This window comes from Myodes glareolus, chromosome 20 (genome assembly GCF_982192425.1).
Source record: "Myodes glareolus chromosome 20, mMyoGla1.1, whole genome shotgun sequence".
NCBI lineage: Eukaryota > Metazoa > Chordata > Mammalia > Rodentia > Cricetidae > Myodes > Myodes glareolus.
This window is the reverse complement of record NC_142045.1, coordinates 13,373,759-13,390,366: the sequence shown is the minus strand read 5'-3', so window position 1 is coordinate 13,390,366 and position 16,608 is coordinate 13,373,759. Positions and strand designations below refer to the sequence as shown.

General features: G+C 42.8%; 1 protein-coding gene across 2 annotated transcripts in view; it reads right to left on the bottom strand.

Annotated features, from left to right (window-relative positions):
- The window catches only part of Golim4 (golgi integral membrane protein 4), a 75,303-nt gene that overhangs the window by 22,904 nt on the left and 35,791 nt on the right, over positions 1 to 16,608 (bottom strand). Inside the window, exons 2-7 of one of the 2 annotated variants that reach the window (XM_048424449.3) lie at positions 9,282 to 9,356; positions 7,871 to 7,920; positions 5,924 to 5,977; positions 3,689 to 3,839; positions 2,247 to 2,329; positions 1,208 to 1,291 (exon numbers count right to left, since the gene is read on the bottom strand). In XM_048424449.3, coding sequence (XP_048280406.3) covers positions 1,208 to 1,291; positions 2,247 to 2,329; positions 3,689 to 3,839; positions 5,924 to 5,977; positions 7,871 to 7,920; positions 9,282 to 9,356 — 497 coding nt within the window. The remainder of the gene's footprint in view (positions 1 to 1,207; positions 1,292 to 2,246; positions 2,330 to 3,688; positions 3,840 to 5,923; positions 5,978 to 7,870; positions 7,921 to 9,281; positions 9,357 to 16,608) is intronic. The other variant, XM_048424450.3, reaches the window with a different exon arrangement.

Below are 16,608 nucleotides of genomic sequence, written 5' to 3'. Positions count from 1 at the left end.
CGGTTCATAGACAGGTGGCAACCCTCAGGAGCAAAGTTGATAAAGGTCCCCACGGAGGGGCAGCTCACAAGGTCCTACTCCTAGCTGAGGAGGGGATGGGCAGCTGACGGCAGCCGGGACGGGGTAACCGTTTTTCTCTCTGAACATGGCCGCTGTAAGGTTCCCAGGGCTCTGTCATATGGCTCCACAGCCACGGACTTTTAAGCAGCTAAAGTGGATGCAGTGAGACAAAGGGAAAAGGGAGAGGACATTAAGTTGGGAGGGAGAGGGGTTGAGGGTTCAAGGGAATTGGAGGAGGAAATGTTGGGTGAACAGCATCATGCGTTGTATACATGTATGAAATTAACAAGGATTAGCTTAAAATATTAAAGAAAACATTAATGTGAGAGCATACTTAAAAGACTATAACGCAAAATGAATTCTTTTTTATGTTTTAACAAAAAACAAACCACTAGTTCCCTAAATGCAAAAAGTGAGTCTTTGGAACAGTCTGAGCCATATGTATTAATTATAGCTTTTAATAATTTTATGATGGCAAAAGCGAATGACGAGGGCACTCCTACTTCCTCGGCTCTCAAGCTGTGAAACACTCACTTAGCTATCACCTTAACAAGCTCTCCATAGCTCAAATTTGATTGTTTATTCATTTAACAGACATACATCAAGCGTCTGGCTTATGCCAGGGGTTACGCTACTCTCTGAACAAATGGAGATCGGGATTCTTGCTTTTCCTTTTCCACTGACCCTTCTGCTCCTCTGTCGCATGAACAGTCCTATCTAAGTCTTATCTCAAAAGGAGCATATACATATAGGCTGGGATACTGGGAAAAATGGAAGGAGCAAAGAACGGTGGGAATGATTTATTTAGGTAGTCAGCCTCTTACAACCTTTTATACCATTTACTAAGAGATGACACAGGCCAGAGAAGTGACATGGGCCATACCCACGGGCTATGCTGTGAATTAAAAATCAGAACCTTTCATGTAGGACGTAGTAGAGGCAGTAGTATAGTCATGAACGAAAAGCAATGCAAACTTCATGTAGTAGTCCCCTAGGTGACTCTGAAAAGCATGCACTGTCCCTGCCATTAGGAGTGTCGTCAGAAGTAAGTCCCTGAAGAACCTGGTGAAAAACTCCATGCATAAAGGTATTCAGAAAAAGTAAGCAGACCGGAAAAGGACCCAACAAAGGCTGCTTCCCTCCTAACCTGTGCAGCAGCCAGTGCACTCTTGTGGTCTTCCAGAGTCACTACAAGCCGTTCATGCTCGGAGAGTAAATTCTTATGCTGTTGCTACACAGAAAAGAAGTTTACACGTTGAGCGAAATTAAAGTCGCAAAACAAAAACTCTTTGGCGTGGCCACCCAAATGTTACTCGCTTATTGTTGCAGCGGCATAACAATTCCTGGAGGGAGGAACGATTGATAAGGTATTCTAAACTCTATCAAAAGGGCTACCCAAATAAACCTTTCATCGGTGGTCAGCTTTGGTAAATTAAAACTATCTTAAAGTGCAGTCGTCCAACTAAAGAACGAGTTCAGTATTGATACAAATATTCAGATGCCCTAGGTCACCTTGAGTTCATGATGTTGAGGTGGCAAAAATACCAGGTGTACTCCAGGTAAGCAATGACCATGACAGTAATCCGGGTCAGCAAAGCAGATCAATTAGGGAATGAATTAATCAAAAGAAAAGGCTTTATTTTGGGTTTATGATGTGTGTGTGTGTGTGTGTGTGTGTGTGTGTGTGTGTGTGTGTGGTGCTGGTGATGGTCACTATGTATGCCTGTGTGTTCCGTGGCCACAGAGGACAGATGTGTGCGCGTGTGTGTATGGTGGTAGTGCTGGTGATGGTCACTATGTATGCCTGTGTGTTCCGTGTCCACCGAGGACAGATGTGTGTGTGTGTGTGTGTGGTGCTGGTGATGGTCACTATGTATGCCTGTGTGTTCCGTGTCCACCGAGGACAGATGTGTGTGTGTGTGTGTGTGTGGTGGTAGTGCTGGTGATGGTCACTATGTATGCCTGTGTGTTCCGTGTCCACAGAGGACAGATGAAGGCACTGGATTCCCTGGAGACACTGGTGGTCGTGAGCCTCGATACTGGAGGACAAACTTGGTTCCTCTGCCAGAGCAGCAAGCACTCAGAATCTCTGAATCATCTTTCCAGCTTCCTGGAATGACTTTTGCAGCCATTCTGCAAAATAAAAGAGATAAATCCCCCAGCGCCAAACATCTGGTGCACCTTACCTTGACATCCTGAAGCTGCGTGTGAATGTCCTGGTGCGCCTTCCTCAGCTGTTTATTTTCTTCTCTCAGATTATAGACAGTTTCTGTTTCATAACAAGAACAATCATACCAAATACATAAATCCTGGTAATTCTCTTATTTTTTTATGCCATTATTTGAAACATGAAAACTTACGCAATGATGGGTTTTGATCGTTACCAGTAAAATATTCCAAATCAACAAAAGATTGTATCACATAGGCTCTCCGCCTGGGTTCGAAGGCTCACTGCAAAACGACCTGTGTCACTGGCTGAAGCCTCTGGAAACAGGCTATGCATTACACAGGAGGGCAGCAATTTTAATCACACAGGTGTTGACAATGAAACATTTCTGTTGATAAATGACCCCTTGGGACTAAAATTAATGGGCAGGTGCTCTCCGACGTGAGGATTTTCCCAAAGGAAAAGTAGCTAAGCATAGAGCAGGCTTCATTTCCCATAGCATGAATAATTCTCACAGGGTGCTTCAATCAGAGACAACAGAAACCCACCGAACTGACGATAACCTATAATTTCTTACTCCTACCATCGAGTTCTTGGTTAATCTAAATTTGACTCTGAGTGGGTCTTCTCAGAGCTCAAATGTGAGAGCGTGAAGTCAGAGTGAGGTTCCAAAACCTTCCCCGCAAGTCCTATTTGGTTACCACCTCTCCCTTGCAAATTCTAGATCTACCTCTTTAATTTTGGAAATTCTATCATTACACGTGTTTTACAAATTAAGTACTACTCAAATGTACAAACTTGGTGGGCTTTTTCTTTTTTAAAAAAAATACCTATATAGTCTTTTCCACATTTGAGGATTCAACAGCATTTAAAAATGGATCTAACAATATCTGGCAATATTAGGCCAATGGTTGCATGGCAATATATAAATAACACAAGGGAATGCTGGCAGGGTGATGATATAACCTATTTTGGAAGAAGCAGTGGCTGTGAGAATGAAAGGGGACACAATTAATCCATGAGTCAGGATGACAAGTCTTAAATAAATCTGGATTACGCCAGGTAAACTGTCCTCATAAAGGGATACCTCTGCAGAGGGCTCCATCCCTACAAGGTCTGCTAAGCATGAAAGGAGAGCTTCAGTCTCTTTCTCTTGCCACACCTGGTACAGTTTTACTTCCTTACTGCCTGCTCCAGACTCCTGGGCACAGAATTTATGCCTACATTTGGAGGAAAAAAAATTAAGTACAAAGTAAGATCCTGCCTTCATGTCATAGTGGAGTTTCCCAGAAGCTAAAACAGGACACCACTGACCATCACTGAGGACCTTTTATGTACTGCAGTCTACATGGGGCTGCAATGAATAGTATACAGACCTTACAGCGCCTGCGCCTGTGTACAGCACCTGCGTGTGCTCTTGTTGACATGGTGCACAAAGACATCTCTAGCCCTATCAAATACCTTTCAGCTTCGAGAGTTCTTGTTCCTTCTCTTGCTGAAGCTGCAGGTACCTCTGCTTGTGGTCATTGAACGTTCTGCTGAAGTCTTCCCCTTGCTTACGGTGTTCCTCTTCCAAATCACTGTGTTGCTTCTTCAGCTCCTCATGCTGGCTCTGCAAGAAGAACGCTTGAGCAAAGACACGTTCCCTGAATCACGCAAGGGTCTATTTCTCGGCCGCCGGGCCTTTCTTTCATCAGACGGTGAGGATTAATGAAGGAGTGAGCTCAGGTAGGGTTTTTGCTTATTTCTTTTGTGTAATTCCTTTTCATTTCCTTTACTCTTCAACTGAGACCATGGAAAAATACAAATCTCCCCTTGGTTTTAAACATAAGTAAGAGTAAGAAGGTAGTTTAAGAGATGGAAAATGATGGATTTTTAGGGTATTCCCTGGATTCAAATCACCATAGAAACAAGGTAAAGGTGATGATAAACTTAACCTTAGCCACTTTGTTTACTTTCTCTACTTAGCAAGCAAAATCAAGACTCCACAGCATTTATGGGAGGATTCAGGACAACTCCATGTTAAGTTACCAAAATCTGAAAAGGCTCACGATTCTTTATGGTATATTTGTACATATCCACTACCATATTTTCAATCATTTCTAGATTGCTCATGCTACCCAGTTCACTATAAATACTATTGATGGCAAAGCCAAAAACATAATGGCAAGAGAGAGTCTGAATATGTTCACTATGCACATAATTCTCTTCTAGATATCGTAGAAATACACAAAGGCAGGGCTTTGACCCCAGAGGACCACTCTATTGAACTTATCCTTGATTTTCAGTGTTCTAGTCTGAAAGAGCGGTGGGTGTAGAGGAGATGGAGAGGGAGAGGGAACTAGCTTCCCTTTGAGGAAAGTAACGTATTGTTTCTGGAATTAACTTTTACTTATTTGATTTTATATTGTAATTCTGCACTGCCGTCACAAGCTATTTAAATTCTACATTCTCCAAATGGTTATGTGGATGGATGCCCAGCTTTATGTCAAGTACTGCACTCTTAAAGATGGGAGAGATTCTGGTTTCAATAGGAAGTGTGTGCTTTGCTGATATGAATGCATAGGAAACACTAAGCTAACACATAAGGTGAGGGTCAATGAAGTGGGAGCACACAGTGGGTTTGTGCATGGTGCTGCATGATAACACACAGGGATGATGTGGGCATATAGTGGGTTTGCACATGGTTCTGCATGCTAACAGACAGGGCCGATGCAGGACACATGGTGGTTTGAGCACGGTGCTGCATGCCAACACACAGGGCTGATACGGGCACATGGTGGATTTGCACATGGTGTTGCATGCTAACACATTGGGCTGATGACGGCATACAGTGGGTTTGTACAGGGTGCTGCAGGCTAACACACAGGGATGATGTGGGGCACACAGTGGGTTTGCACATGGTGTTACATGCTAACACACAGGGCTGATGTTGGCACATAGTAGGTTTGTACAGGGTGCTGCATGCTAACACACTGGGTCAATGTGGACACACAGTGAGTTTGCACAGGGTGCTGCATGCTAACACACAGGGCCGATGTGGACACACAGTGGGTTTGCATAGGGCGCTGCATGCTAACACACAGAATTGATGTGGACACACAGTGGGTTTGCACAGGGTGCTGCATGCTAACACACAGGGCCTATGTGGGCACAGAGTGGGTTTATACAGAATGTTACAGACTCTGCTACCCCTCTCTCCCAGCTCGATGGAATCAATAACTCTCTTGCTTTCCTCTCTGTGGTTTTGGTCTTCCTGACACATGATAGTAAGTTTTACTCCAGGCCCAAGGAAGGAAGATGCTTAATTAATAAATTGTGTTCTTAGAGTAGATAAAAGTACATCAATTAAACATTAGCAACACAGAGGAACCTTTTGAGTTCTACACATTCCAGTCTGTCCAAGATAAAAGAAAAACCACCATGAGAGACCAAGCAAAGAATTTTAAAGATACCAAAGAGATCATTTAAAAAGCAGAGAGTCTAATTATTATATAAAAACTTAACCACTTTTTTGCATAAAGGTAAAAATCACGCTGAGACACTGAAATTATAGAAAATTCTTAGACAACTATGACTACATATACTAGGCCAACTTTCTACAAACCTTCTCTATTTTTACATTATATATGGTTAATTAGTTCAAACATTGCCTATGCCTTTCCTCATTCATATAAGGCATTTTAAGTTACTTACTTTCAGCATCTGATGCTGGACATTCAGTGCACTGTATCTGCTATTGGAATCTTGCTGTAAATAAAAGAAAATCAAATCAACAAAAGATAGCTGATCTGGGCCTTTTGCTGAGGACAGCTTCACTTGCTTAATAAAAGATTCTCAGTTTTGCTTTGTAAGCTAACACAAATTCTGCGATAGAGACAGTTTATCTTTAGAGCCATCTCATTTATTTATTTATTTAGCTGTATTGAAGATGGAACTCAGGGCCTTGCATGCACTTGGCCATCACCGACCACTGGGTCACCTCCTAAGACCGCCTATTGCTTTATTTAGCAGCAGAAACAAGGTTCCAATTTTCTCCTGGGTTTGTTAGAGTTTGTTAATGTAAAGAACGGGGATGGAATCATACAATGATAAGTTGACAGGGATCTTAGAAATATTTTGGTTCTGTTTCTCATAATCTAAAGACGCCTAGAGGCCCAGACCCACAATGAACTTCTGAAAGCCACAGTGTATGCCTAATACAGAGCTTAGGGGCCAGGACAGGTGGGAGGGGCGGAGGACAGACCAATTAAGAGCAGACCTCACAAACTCAGCACGTCTTCAGGGAGGAAGAGAAGGACCTTTCTTCCCTCCACTTCAGTGGGCATTCATGTAACCTTCGTTTCCCACCAGGGGACATGGCTGGGGCTTCGAATGCCAGAACTGGAGCGATTACTCCATACAGCAGCGGAGGGAGGAATGGGCTGGAACCCAGGTTGGTGATGGCCGAACTCAGCCTTCTTCTCCCATGTTCCTGACCATCCCTGCAGTCTAAGGGAGCAGCTGTCCCCACAGGCCCCCCAGTTCCAACATCCTAGGCTTTCACTCCCAATCACTATACTGAGGACACCTGGAACATGCCCCCCTTCGTTCCCTAGGCTGGTTTATCTTTGCCCAGCAAAAGCCCTGCTGTGCTCTGTCACCATGCAGGTGTGTGCCCGTGTTTTCTTTCCATAGCTCCTAAAATAAGCGACATTTATGCGTTATCATCTCATCGCCTGTCCTTCCCTTTTCTTTTCTTTTTAGTTTATAAAGAAATTACATTATAAAATACACAATCGTGTGCACACAGGTCTGGTTGGGGCTTCTCAAAGCAAGCAAGCGTTGAAAGCTGAGGGGTTCTCCCAGGCAATTCCAAGAACTTTTGAAATTGCCTTTTCAATTTTTTGAAATCCGTTTCAAACTTTTTTCCATTTTGAAATCCCTAAACACTAATGTTTTATTCAACTAACACTCACACATTTTTCTAGTGTAAGAGATAGACTGGCTTTTCTCCAGTCAATTTTAACTTTAAAATATTTTTAAATGTCAACATCACTCAGTCTGTCCATAATTCACTCGTCAGACGCTTGCAAATGCCAGCTCTAAGGTAGATCTCCTGTTTGACAGCATTTGGATAAGGCAAACAGAAGTCTGACACGTCATAGGAAAGAGACACCATGAACAAATAAAGGAGCGACTAAAAAAATGATCCCTGCTGGCCACACACAGTAGCACACGCTGGTCATTCTAGCACTAAGGCAGCAGGGACGGGAGGAGCAGGAGGTCAAAGCCATCCTTTGCTACACAATGATTCTGGGGACTTCTTGAGGATAAGAGAACCCATCTCAAAAGGCCAGAACCAAACCAGGCAACCAAATAAAGTCTTCACTTCATATTAGCATGGTGAGGTGATCTCAGTTCATCACTAATCACCATCAACGTATAACGTGTCCAGATGCAAGGCAAGGTAAGTTTCAAATGAATAATGCTTCATGTTTTCCTCTTGGAGGTTTTTTTCTTTTTTTTTTTTTTGTAACAGAAATGCATGTCCAACATACAATGCCGGTGACCGATAAGAGTACAGTTTTTCACAGTAATATTTTTGTCCCTCTCAAGGTTCATGGAAACAAATTAAACACCACAACAGAACAAAAGCCTTACCCTTCCTTTGTTCAGTGTTTCTTGTGCTTCTAACTTATAAACAAGGAAATCTAGCAAAGATAAAAAAATGCAGAAAGAGAAAGTGATAAGTCAATCCATTTTAAAACTTTTCGACATCTCAGAAGGAAAAAAAAAGCTGTACTTTACTCAGACTTGCAAAAACGTTTTCGGTTCGAATCAATCTGTTTGGTGATTTATGTATTTCATCTTGCCTCTCAAAGCTTTGGAAAACAGATGACAAAGCGTGCCGTCTTCTGCTTCCCCTTCTAACTGTGAACCCTGCGTCCCCAGAATCCGTGTTTTAATCAAGTGGCTAATAGCGCACTTACAATATCTCTGAAAAGCTTCCTTCGAAATTGAGAGGCAGGGGGTGCATTTGGAGACAGGGTGATTGATTGCTATCCACCAAAGGGCACACTACTCCCTTCAAGAACTGAAAAGACAAGCCATCTTCTATGCCCTGAAAACTTTATTATCCACTAGATGGCGCCATAAAATCACTCCATAAAGATAAGTCTTCAAGTTTCTCCGAATTCGCAAGTCTGTTCAACCCAAGAGAGTATTGCACAGAATCCAGCACGCATCCCTGAACTTAACCTTCTAGTCCACCAAGGGTGACAAGAGCTCTAATTCCGAGATTAATCATAAAATGTGAATAAATAAAAAATAAGAATGCAGACACCTTCAGGCAGCTAGACGCTGCATTCATGCCGTCCTAAGAAGCCCTGATGACAGTCAACAACACTGCCAGGATCAGCTGCTCATTTCTGGCTGAACAGCTGCGTCAGTGAAATTTTTCATGAAATAATAATAACAGGTGTTTCATTTGAAAGATTCCAGGTAGTGTTCCAACTCACACACTACAGGTATGTAAGACGGGCGTATCAAAAGTGCCATGTTCTAAACCATGCATGTTTTCCCAAACCGCAACCGTGGACAGAGGTTTGCTGCATTCGAAATACAGCTACGTTCTACAGAAGGGAAGTCATGTATTATTTCGGGAATAATTTGGGAGCCGATGTACGACCGTCATGAAGGCTTCAGAAGCAGAATGAAAGCTAAATCCGCTCTTGAGTCTGTAATGCACAGGCTTCTCTACGGGACTGGAGGCAGTGGAGACCTCTAAGTCAAGACCTAATGATAAAGCTCACACATCTTTCACTCACTATCTGACCTGAGTTCCCAGCGGAGAAAAGGCCACTTCCCCATCGCTGAGCCTGTATAAAATGTCGGCATCATGCCAAGCATTGACAGCTCTTTCTCTGCCCACCTATAGCACTGGCTTTGGGCTCATTTTAGAAGAGACTTAGCATAAAAAAAATTACAAAAGCAAAAAGCATCTTAGGTCAAGTAATGATCCATCAAAGAAGAGTGAGAGCACATGGAAGGCCACGAGCCCGGGCTGCCTTACCTTCCTTTGCTTTCTTGTGCTCAAGCCTCTCCTTTTGCAAAGATTTCTCTAGTCTTGATCTGTGTTCGTATACAACTGGAAAAAGAAGAGTTAAATTCGTCAGAGAACTAAAAGGTACAGAGAAAAACTCACAGCAATTTTAAAAACATAAACCACATCCAATTATGGTAAAAATATGAAGTCTGACATCTGGGGTAGAGAGTAAACAGGGAGACGTATTAAAAGAGCCAGAATCTGTGCAAGCCATATGCACAAGTTATACATAGGCTGTGGGGCACAACCCCGGGAGGGCTTCCTAGCAAACATTGATATGTCCGTTAGCCAGAACCTTTTTCCTCCGCTGTCTCTTAACTACATACGGGAGGTTCAGCACATCTCTTCCGGGGCAACTGTGTTCAGCAGCAGTCCACACAGCATTTGCACCCTCGCACACACTCCCTGCAATCACTTCCCTGGTAAGTACCAGAGGAGCATTTCCCTGTCGGTACCCCTTATCTGCAAAGTCGGTGCGCCCCGAATCTCAACCCAAAGCAACCGCCACGCTGTTATGACTGCGCTAAGGGGAGAATCCCTTTCCACTTCCTTCATGTTGGAGTCGGCACGCAAAAGAGACACAGTGAAAGAGGATGGGGGACTCTCCAGAGACCTCATGAAGGTGCCCAGCAAGAAAGCCAGGCTCACTGTCCGTGAGAGCAAACCCATGTTCATTCTGGAAGGTCCTCCTGCCTTCTCTGCCCTCTGCTTATTCACCCACGATGAAGAAGCCAGAGGTGTTTGGAGAGTATGGGGGAAGACAGACTCGTGGAGAAATCCGTGCTCACCATGGCTCTTACTACACTGTAGCAAGTAGATACTGCAAGGGAGAGACACGTCACCTCGGACTGAATGAGAGACGATACATTAGACTAGACTAGATCAGACAATACAACCAACAGACTCATGCCATATGTATATTGGTATAAGCTATTGAAAAGTTCAGGGGTATTTGATTTTGCTTAAATTCCCAAAGGAGCCTTAGAAACCAACAAATGTGTCTCCTACTTTCTCTGGGAAAAGAAGGCTCAGCTGCGGAGTGGTTTGAGCAGGCAGTGAGGGCCGAGAAAAGGATAAGTTCAATTGCAGATGTACCCTCCAAGTTCTGTTTGTCCAGCGTTATGTCAACTATGATCTCATTCTCCGGCAAGCTAAGCCAATTCCATTGCTCCATTCTTTGATCAGATCCAGGCACCCCTGGGCTATATACAATTCCCTCCGCTTTGGTCAATAGCTGTCTCCACACAACACAAGAACTGTCTCTACAGAAGCGGCTACTGCCAAAGCTGTCAGGAACCCAGCAACTCTCCTCCTCTCTCTTCTGCCATGACCCCTTGCTGATGAAGGGATTGCCGGCTTTTCTGTCCGCTCTGCCATACATAGTTTCCTTTACTCGTGACTGCTGGTCTCCTTTCTTTGTGGCCTTGATTTGTACTAAAATCCCCACCCTGACTGATTTCTGGAACCAGAAAGGCAGGAGAAGGTAAACGTTTTTGTAGCAATTATTATATGCATATTGTTTATCTATTGGCAATAATATTGGCCTATTTCTTTTTACTTAAAAACACCACTTGAAGAGATGGCAAGAAACCATTTTTCAGTTCATTAGAAGCCAAAAGCCTATTTTTCCATAAACATTCATATGCTGTAAAGAAAGACCAGATAGAATCTTTAAGGGCTTCTAGAAAAACACAATCACTATTATACATATACATACTCATAAACACATACATACATGCGCACATACACACACACATACACTTCTTTCAGCATGTATTTTTCAGGCTTTTGAGCTAGCGATTTATCTAGTGAGTTTATTGTTTCTGTTGGAAGAAAGATTGCTAATCAATCCTTGCCACCTGTCTCTATCTTTCTACTTATACTCCGAAGGCAAGGGCATCAGTCACGATGAACGAAAGCCAGACAACGGCACAGAATGGATAACCTCACAGCATCAAACGTATCTAGTGGCGGACGTTTAAAACAATGGTCCAACCCTGGCATTCCAACTCTCGAATCTGATGCAAGCCTACACAGAAGTAAGATTTACAATGTAAGTTCCTAAGAAAAATAAATAAATAAATGAAACTCTGTAAAACTCATCTCCGCCCAGGCTTGTTGAAAGAGGCTGTAATATTTTCCATGCAGCAAAGAACGAAAAGAGAGCTCACTTCCACTTAAAAAATAAAGGAAAGAAAAACTTTTTAGGAGTTTAAAACAACATAGCAGCTTCCGTGGCCATTTGGCATTGACACACTGTCTTTCATCTAAAAGTTACAAAGAAACACTGTGAGCATCCGATTCTGGGTGAAAGACTATTCTCAGAAGTTCAGAGTAAAATGTTTCAGTTCAAAATGAGAAGCAACTCTTGCGGGGGCTGGAGAGAAGGCTCAGCAGTTAAGAGCTTTTGTTGCTTCTGCAAACGACCTAGGTTTGGCAACCAGCACCCACATGATGGTTCGCAGCACCGGGAACTCCAGTTCCAGGGGATCAGGACACCCTCTTCTGATCTTCACGAGCACCAAACACGCCTGTAGTACATGTGCACTCAACACACTCAGACACATGAAATAGATAAATCTCCGAAAGTTTTAAAAGAAACAACAGTCAGAAACCCTGCAGAAAACACAACCAAATGTCTTGACTTCTTAAACCAACAGAGGGCAATGCTTCTTTGGCAGAACCAACAATGGCCCATGTTTCTGTTTTTGTTCTTTTCTTCCCCTACAGATATTACTACAGTACAACATCTTACCAAACCTTGGCTACGAGTCACAGAGTTCAACTGGTAGAACACTTAACCCTTGTCAGTAAGCAAATTTTAAATGAATAAATTTGTAAGTTCAAAAAGGGTGACTATAGAAAGACAGCAGGTAACAAAAAAGAAGAGGGCAAATCAATTCAAAGCAATACACAGGGTTCTCAGAACATAATGTTTTAAATGCTTCTGGGTAATTTTAAAACTAAAATCAGATATTTTTAATAATCTGAGAGAGAGAGAGTGTGTGTGTGTGTGTTTTATACACATTTCTATGGATGTGTATGAGTGCACATGATCATGGAGAGACAAGATAGATACCAGGAATCTTCCTTGATAGCTTTCTGTCTTGTTTCCTGAGACAGGACCATTCAAGGAACCTGAAGCCTACCCATTCAGCTAGGCTGGCCTGCCAATGAACTAACTCCACGGGATCCACCTGATGACCATGACCTTCTAATGTCAGAGGTACAGACTGCTCCACTGCACCATGCTCTTCACATGAGTGCTGGAGACTGAACATAAATCTTCATGTTTGTTCGTCAACAGCGTTCTCTCGTTAGTCCCATGATACAGCCAATAAGAACCCAGAGGACCCTCAACCGAAAAATGGATAAGGAAAATGTGGTTCATTCATACACATCTTGAAATCTGCAGCAAATGTACGGAACTAGAAAAAATATATACTGAGTGAGGTTACCCAGATCCAGAAAGACATATATAATATGTACTCACTCATAAGTAGCTTTGAGACATAAAGAAAAAAAAAGCAGCCTACAATCCACAACCCCAGAACCTAGACAAGAAAAAAGATCCTAAGAGAGACATACATGGATCTACCTAAAAAGGAAAAAACAGACAAGATTTCCTGAGTAAACTGTGAGTATGGACGGGCAGAGGCAAAGAGTGGAAGGGGAGAAAGGAGGAAGGAAGGGGACTAGGGAAAATGTACAATAAAGTATACATATAAAAAAAAAGAACCACTTTGACCTGCAATACTAATTCACTATATATGGGGTGGAGGCAGTCACCAAGCCCTTTCTGTCTGGATCAAAAGACGGGGATTCAACACAAATATGGCATTATAGATGTCTCTTTCTGATATATTTGTTTCTTGCTTTCGCAATTTTACTTCATACATAGATGAATATAAAACACCTTAGAAAATCCACAGCAAACCACCAAGGGACAGGGGATGTAACTGCTACCATCTTGTCCTCACACTGGTCCTACCTTCCAGCTCCCAGGAGAGGGAGAAGGCACGGCTAGGCACACACTAAGATCCATCCTCCTGATTTCTCTTTTAGATGACTCCTATACTGTTAATGCCAAGCATTTTCCTCTTGTGCATGCTGAGTTCATGCTGCTGTGGTTTGGGTTTTGAATGTGTCCCGTGATCCATGTACGTGTTAAAGGCTCAACCCAAGAGTAACACCAATGGCGGAGGAAGGAGAGCTTTCAGCAGGTGAGGCCTAGTGAGGGGGGGCTCTTCATCACTGGAGGATCCTATGAAGGGAACTTCCATGTTCTTAGCTATCAGTAAGTAGAGTTTTTTTCTCCCCTCACCACATGCCAAAAAAGCAGGGCCAAGCATTACAGACTGGAACTTTCAAGACTGCGAGCCAAAACAAACTTTTCCCTAGATAAGTTCATTGTCTCAGGTATTTGTTACGGTGGCAGGAAGCTAATACACATATTTTCCATTACAAGCTTTCCTGCTTGCTTTATAATTTACACTTTCATTTAGTTATTATCTAACTCCCCTGTAGGTTCAGGACCCAGACTTTGAGGGAGTGCCTCGTCATGCCTTCCCTTCACAAGCTGAACAGCAACCAAAGCCCCCACGAGGCTTCACCTTATCGTTCGGCCTCTGGTCCTACAGCTTTCTTGCTTCTTCCTGAACACACAAGACACACATTTAACTCAGCAGCTTGCTAACCTTTTCTTGGGTACTAGCTGTGTTTTCTTCAGGTGACAGCATAAATAGTGTCTTCATTCCCTTAACCTCCTCAGAGCTGGGGAGATGGTACAGTAGGCAGGAGGGCTTACAGGACAAGAAGGAGCACCTATCTGTGAGCTCCCTTAAAGAACAGAGGCTGAGCTGGTGGAGTGTTCACAGAAAGTCTTAAGAGTTGACAGGAGGCTTGCACTGCACAGGGCAAAGGGACATTTCCAAGGACATTCCTAGCTGGACAGGTACAGGGACTAGATGTTTATGTGCTGTGGTAAGAGTTGCAAAGTCACTCCAAAGAAAGATACATTGTATATAGACTGTATACAATTATCTTCTTATCCTGCAGCAGGATTTCAGCCAGACCACTTCAGAGTATTTTACAGAAGGAGAGAAAAGAAGAAGGAAAGAGAGGTTAACGAAGGTAGGGAGAGAGAAGCTGTTTCGAGTCCTTTAAATCCTTACAGAGATGCATATAAACCCCCTTCAGATGGGTTAAGCATATGTTGTGGTATGAATGTAAAATGGCCCAACTAGCTCATGTGTTTGGACACTTGCTCTTCAGCAGATGGCAATATTTTGGAAGATAGGGGAAGGAGCAAAAGCTTCAAATCCCAGACCCACTATTGTCCGCCCAGTGCTTCCTGACCGCATGTACACTGAGCCGAGCGGCCTGAAGTTACTGTCTACACGCCTTCTCTAGCACCATGGGGGCTATCTCCTTGAACTAGCCGTCAAACTAAATTCTTAATTTTTAAGTTGCTTGTTTTCAGGCATTTGATCACATCAACAAGGAAAGTGTCTAACGCAGTAGTAAGGATGCACGGATTTTATAACGAAATAGTAGATCTTCTTCACAACCGATGTGCTTGAAGCAAGCATAAAAGTCAATTTTCACAAGCCATCTAATTTTTATTTTTTTCATGAGATTTTGTCAATTGGTACTATATATAGTGAATCTACCAAAGATGGAAAGTCTAATGTTCAGTATTAAAATGCCAGCTCTTTAATGGTTTGTATGTTACAAACAAATACTTATTAGTAGACATTACATACCAGGCATTGTGCTGACATCTGGGACCACGTCATGAACAAAATAGGTTCTGTTTGTTTGTTGTTTTTTAAAATCTGCCCTGTAGAAACTAATATTCTGGCCTGACAGAAACGCAGAAATGAAAAATAATTAACAAAATAAATACTATATTAGATGGTAATCGAACGAGCAAGCTAAAAAGATACTGAAAGATATTTAAGGCATGGAGAGAGATGGGGAGGTAGATTTCTCTTCTAAGTGCAAGGTGACATAAATCCTCTTCCAGAAGGACCCAGCAGAAGCCAAATTTGACAGGCTTACAGGGATGAGGAGAGTGCTGCACATAAAGAAAACAGATCACAAGCATGTATATACTAAAAGACAGAAGGTCAGAGGTCAGAGCATCTGATCATGGTCAACCTAGAAGACAGAGATTTGGAGACAGGGAGAAGACACTTTCCATAGGCCTCTCTCTAACTTGGGCTTTCACCCACAGAGACATGGGGAACCATTGGGTTGTTCCGAACAGACGTGTGATGGGACTTTTATATTAATAGGGCTACATGAGGCACAAGATCCAATCGGGATGTTGGGTAGCTATTTGCTCCAAGCTGAAGCATTCCTTCCTTGAGGAAAGAAGGAGGCTCAAGACTCAGGAGCTAACCTGACTTCCAAGGCTCAGGAGCTCAATCAGCTATGAAATCCACACTGCTCCCCGCTAAGGAAGAACAGCACCACCTGCTGCAGAGAGGAGACCCTCTCCAATGAACTGCTTGCCAGTCACACAGCGTGGCTAAAAGTGCAGCTTCTGTGAGTTCAGGCATGTGAGAACAGGCGCTTGGCTGCTCTAACTGCCCTTTCATTGCCCATGCTCATCAATGTCACATTTCCTCCATGTGCCTGAAAGGAGCCCCAATTAATCAACATTCTAGCACAGCGTGGGAAGGGGTTGATGAGCTCATGCCTGGGGTGCTGTGTAGAAGCTGATGGCTTCTATGGGAGGAACAGTCAGCTTTCTTTAAGTTTGCAGCTCTTGGTAGGCCAGGCACACTCTAGAGGATAGGCCTACACCTGTGACGGACGGGCAGCACGAACTCGAGTTGGTCAGGAACTTAAAAAAGAAAAAAACTAAGACGTGAGTTTGGCGTGGATCTGAGAGGAGTTAAGGGGCGAAGCGAGGGTGGATATGATCAAAACACATTTCTAAAGTTATCAAAACTAATAAATTAATATTATTTTTAAAAAGAAATGAAGCCAGGCAGCAAGTAGGTAATTATCAAAAAACTCTAGTTATAAAAAGTTCAACAGCAAGCAAACTAATTAATGGTCATGAGCTACTGTTTACAGTATGTATGTGGTAGGCCGTGTAAGGTAGCCAAGGGAAGGGTTTCAAGTGGCGGGGAGGTTTGGATCCTCAGTGGAAGGGTCACTTAATTCAAGTATGATAAGTGTGTAATTTGATAGTTTATCAAAAACTTAGATCATATCTATATCTATATATTGATATATCTATCTATAGATCTACATCTATATATCTATGTACACATAGGTA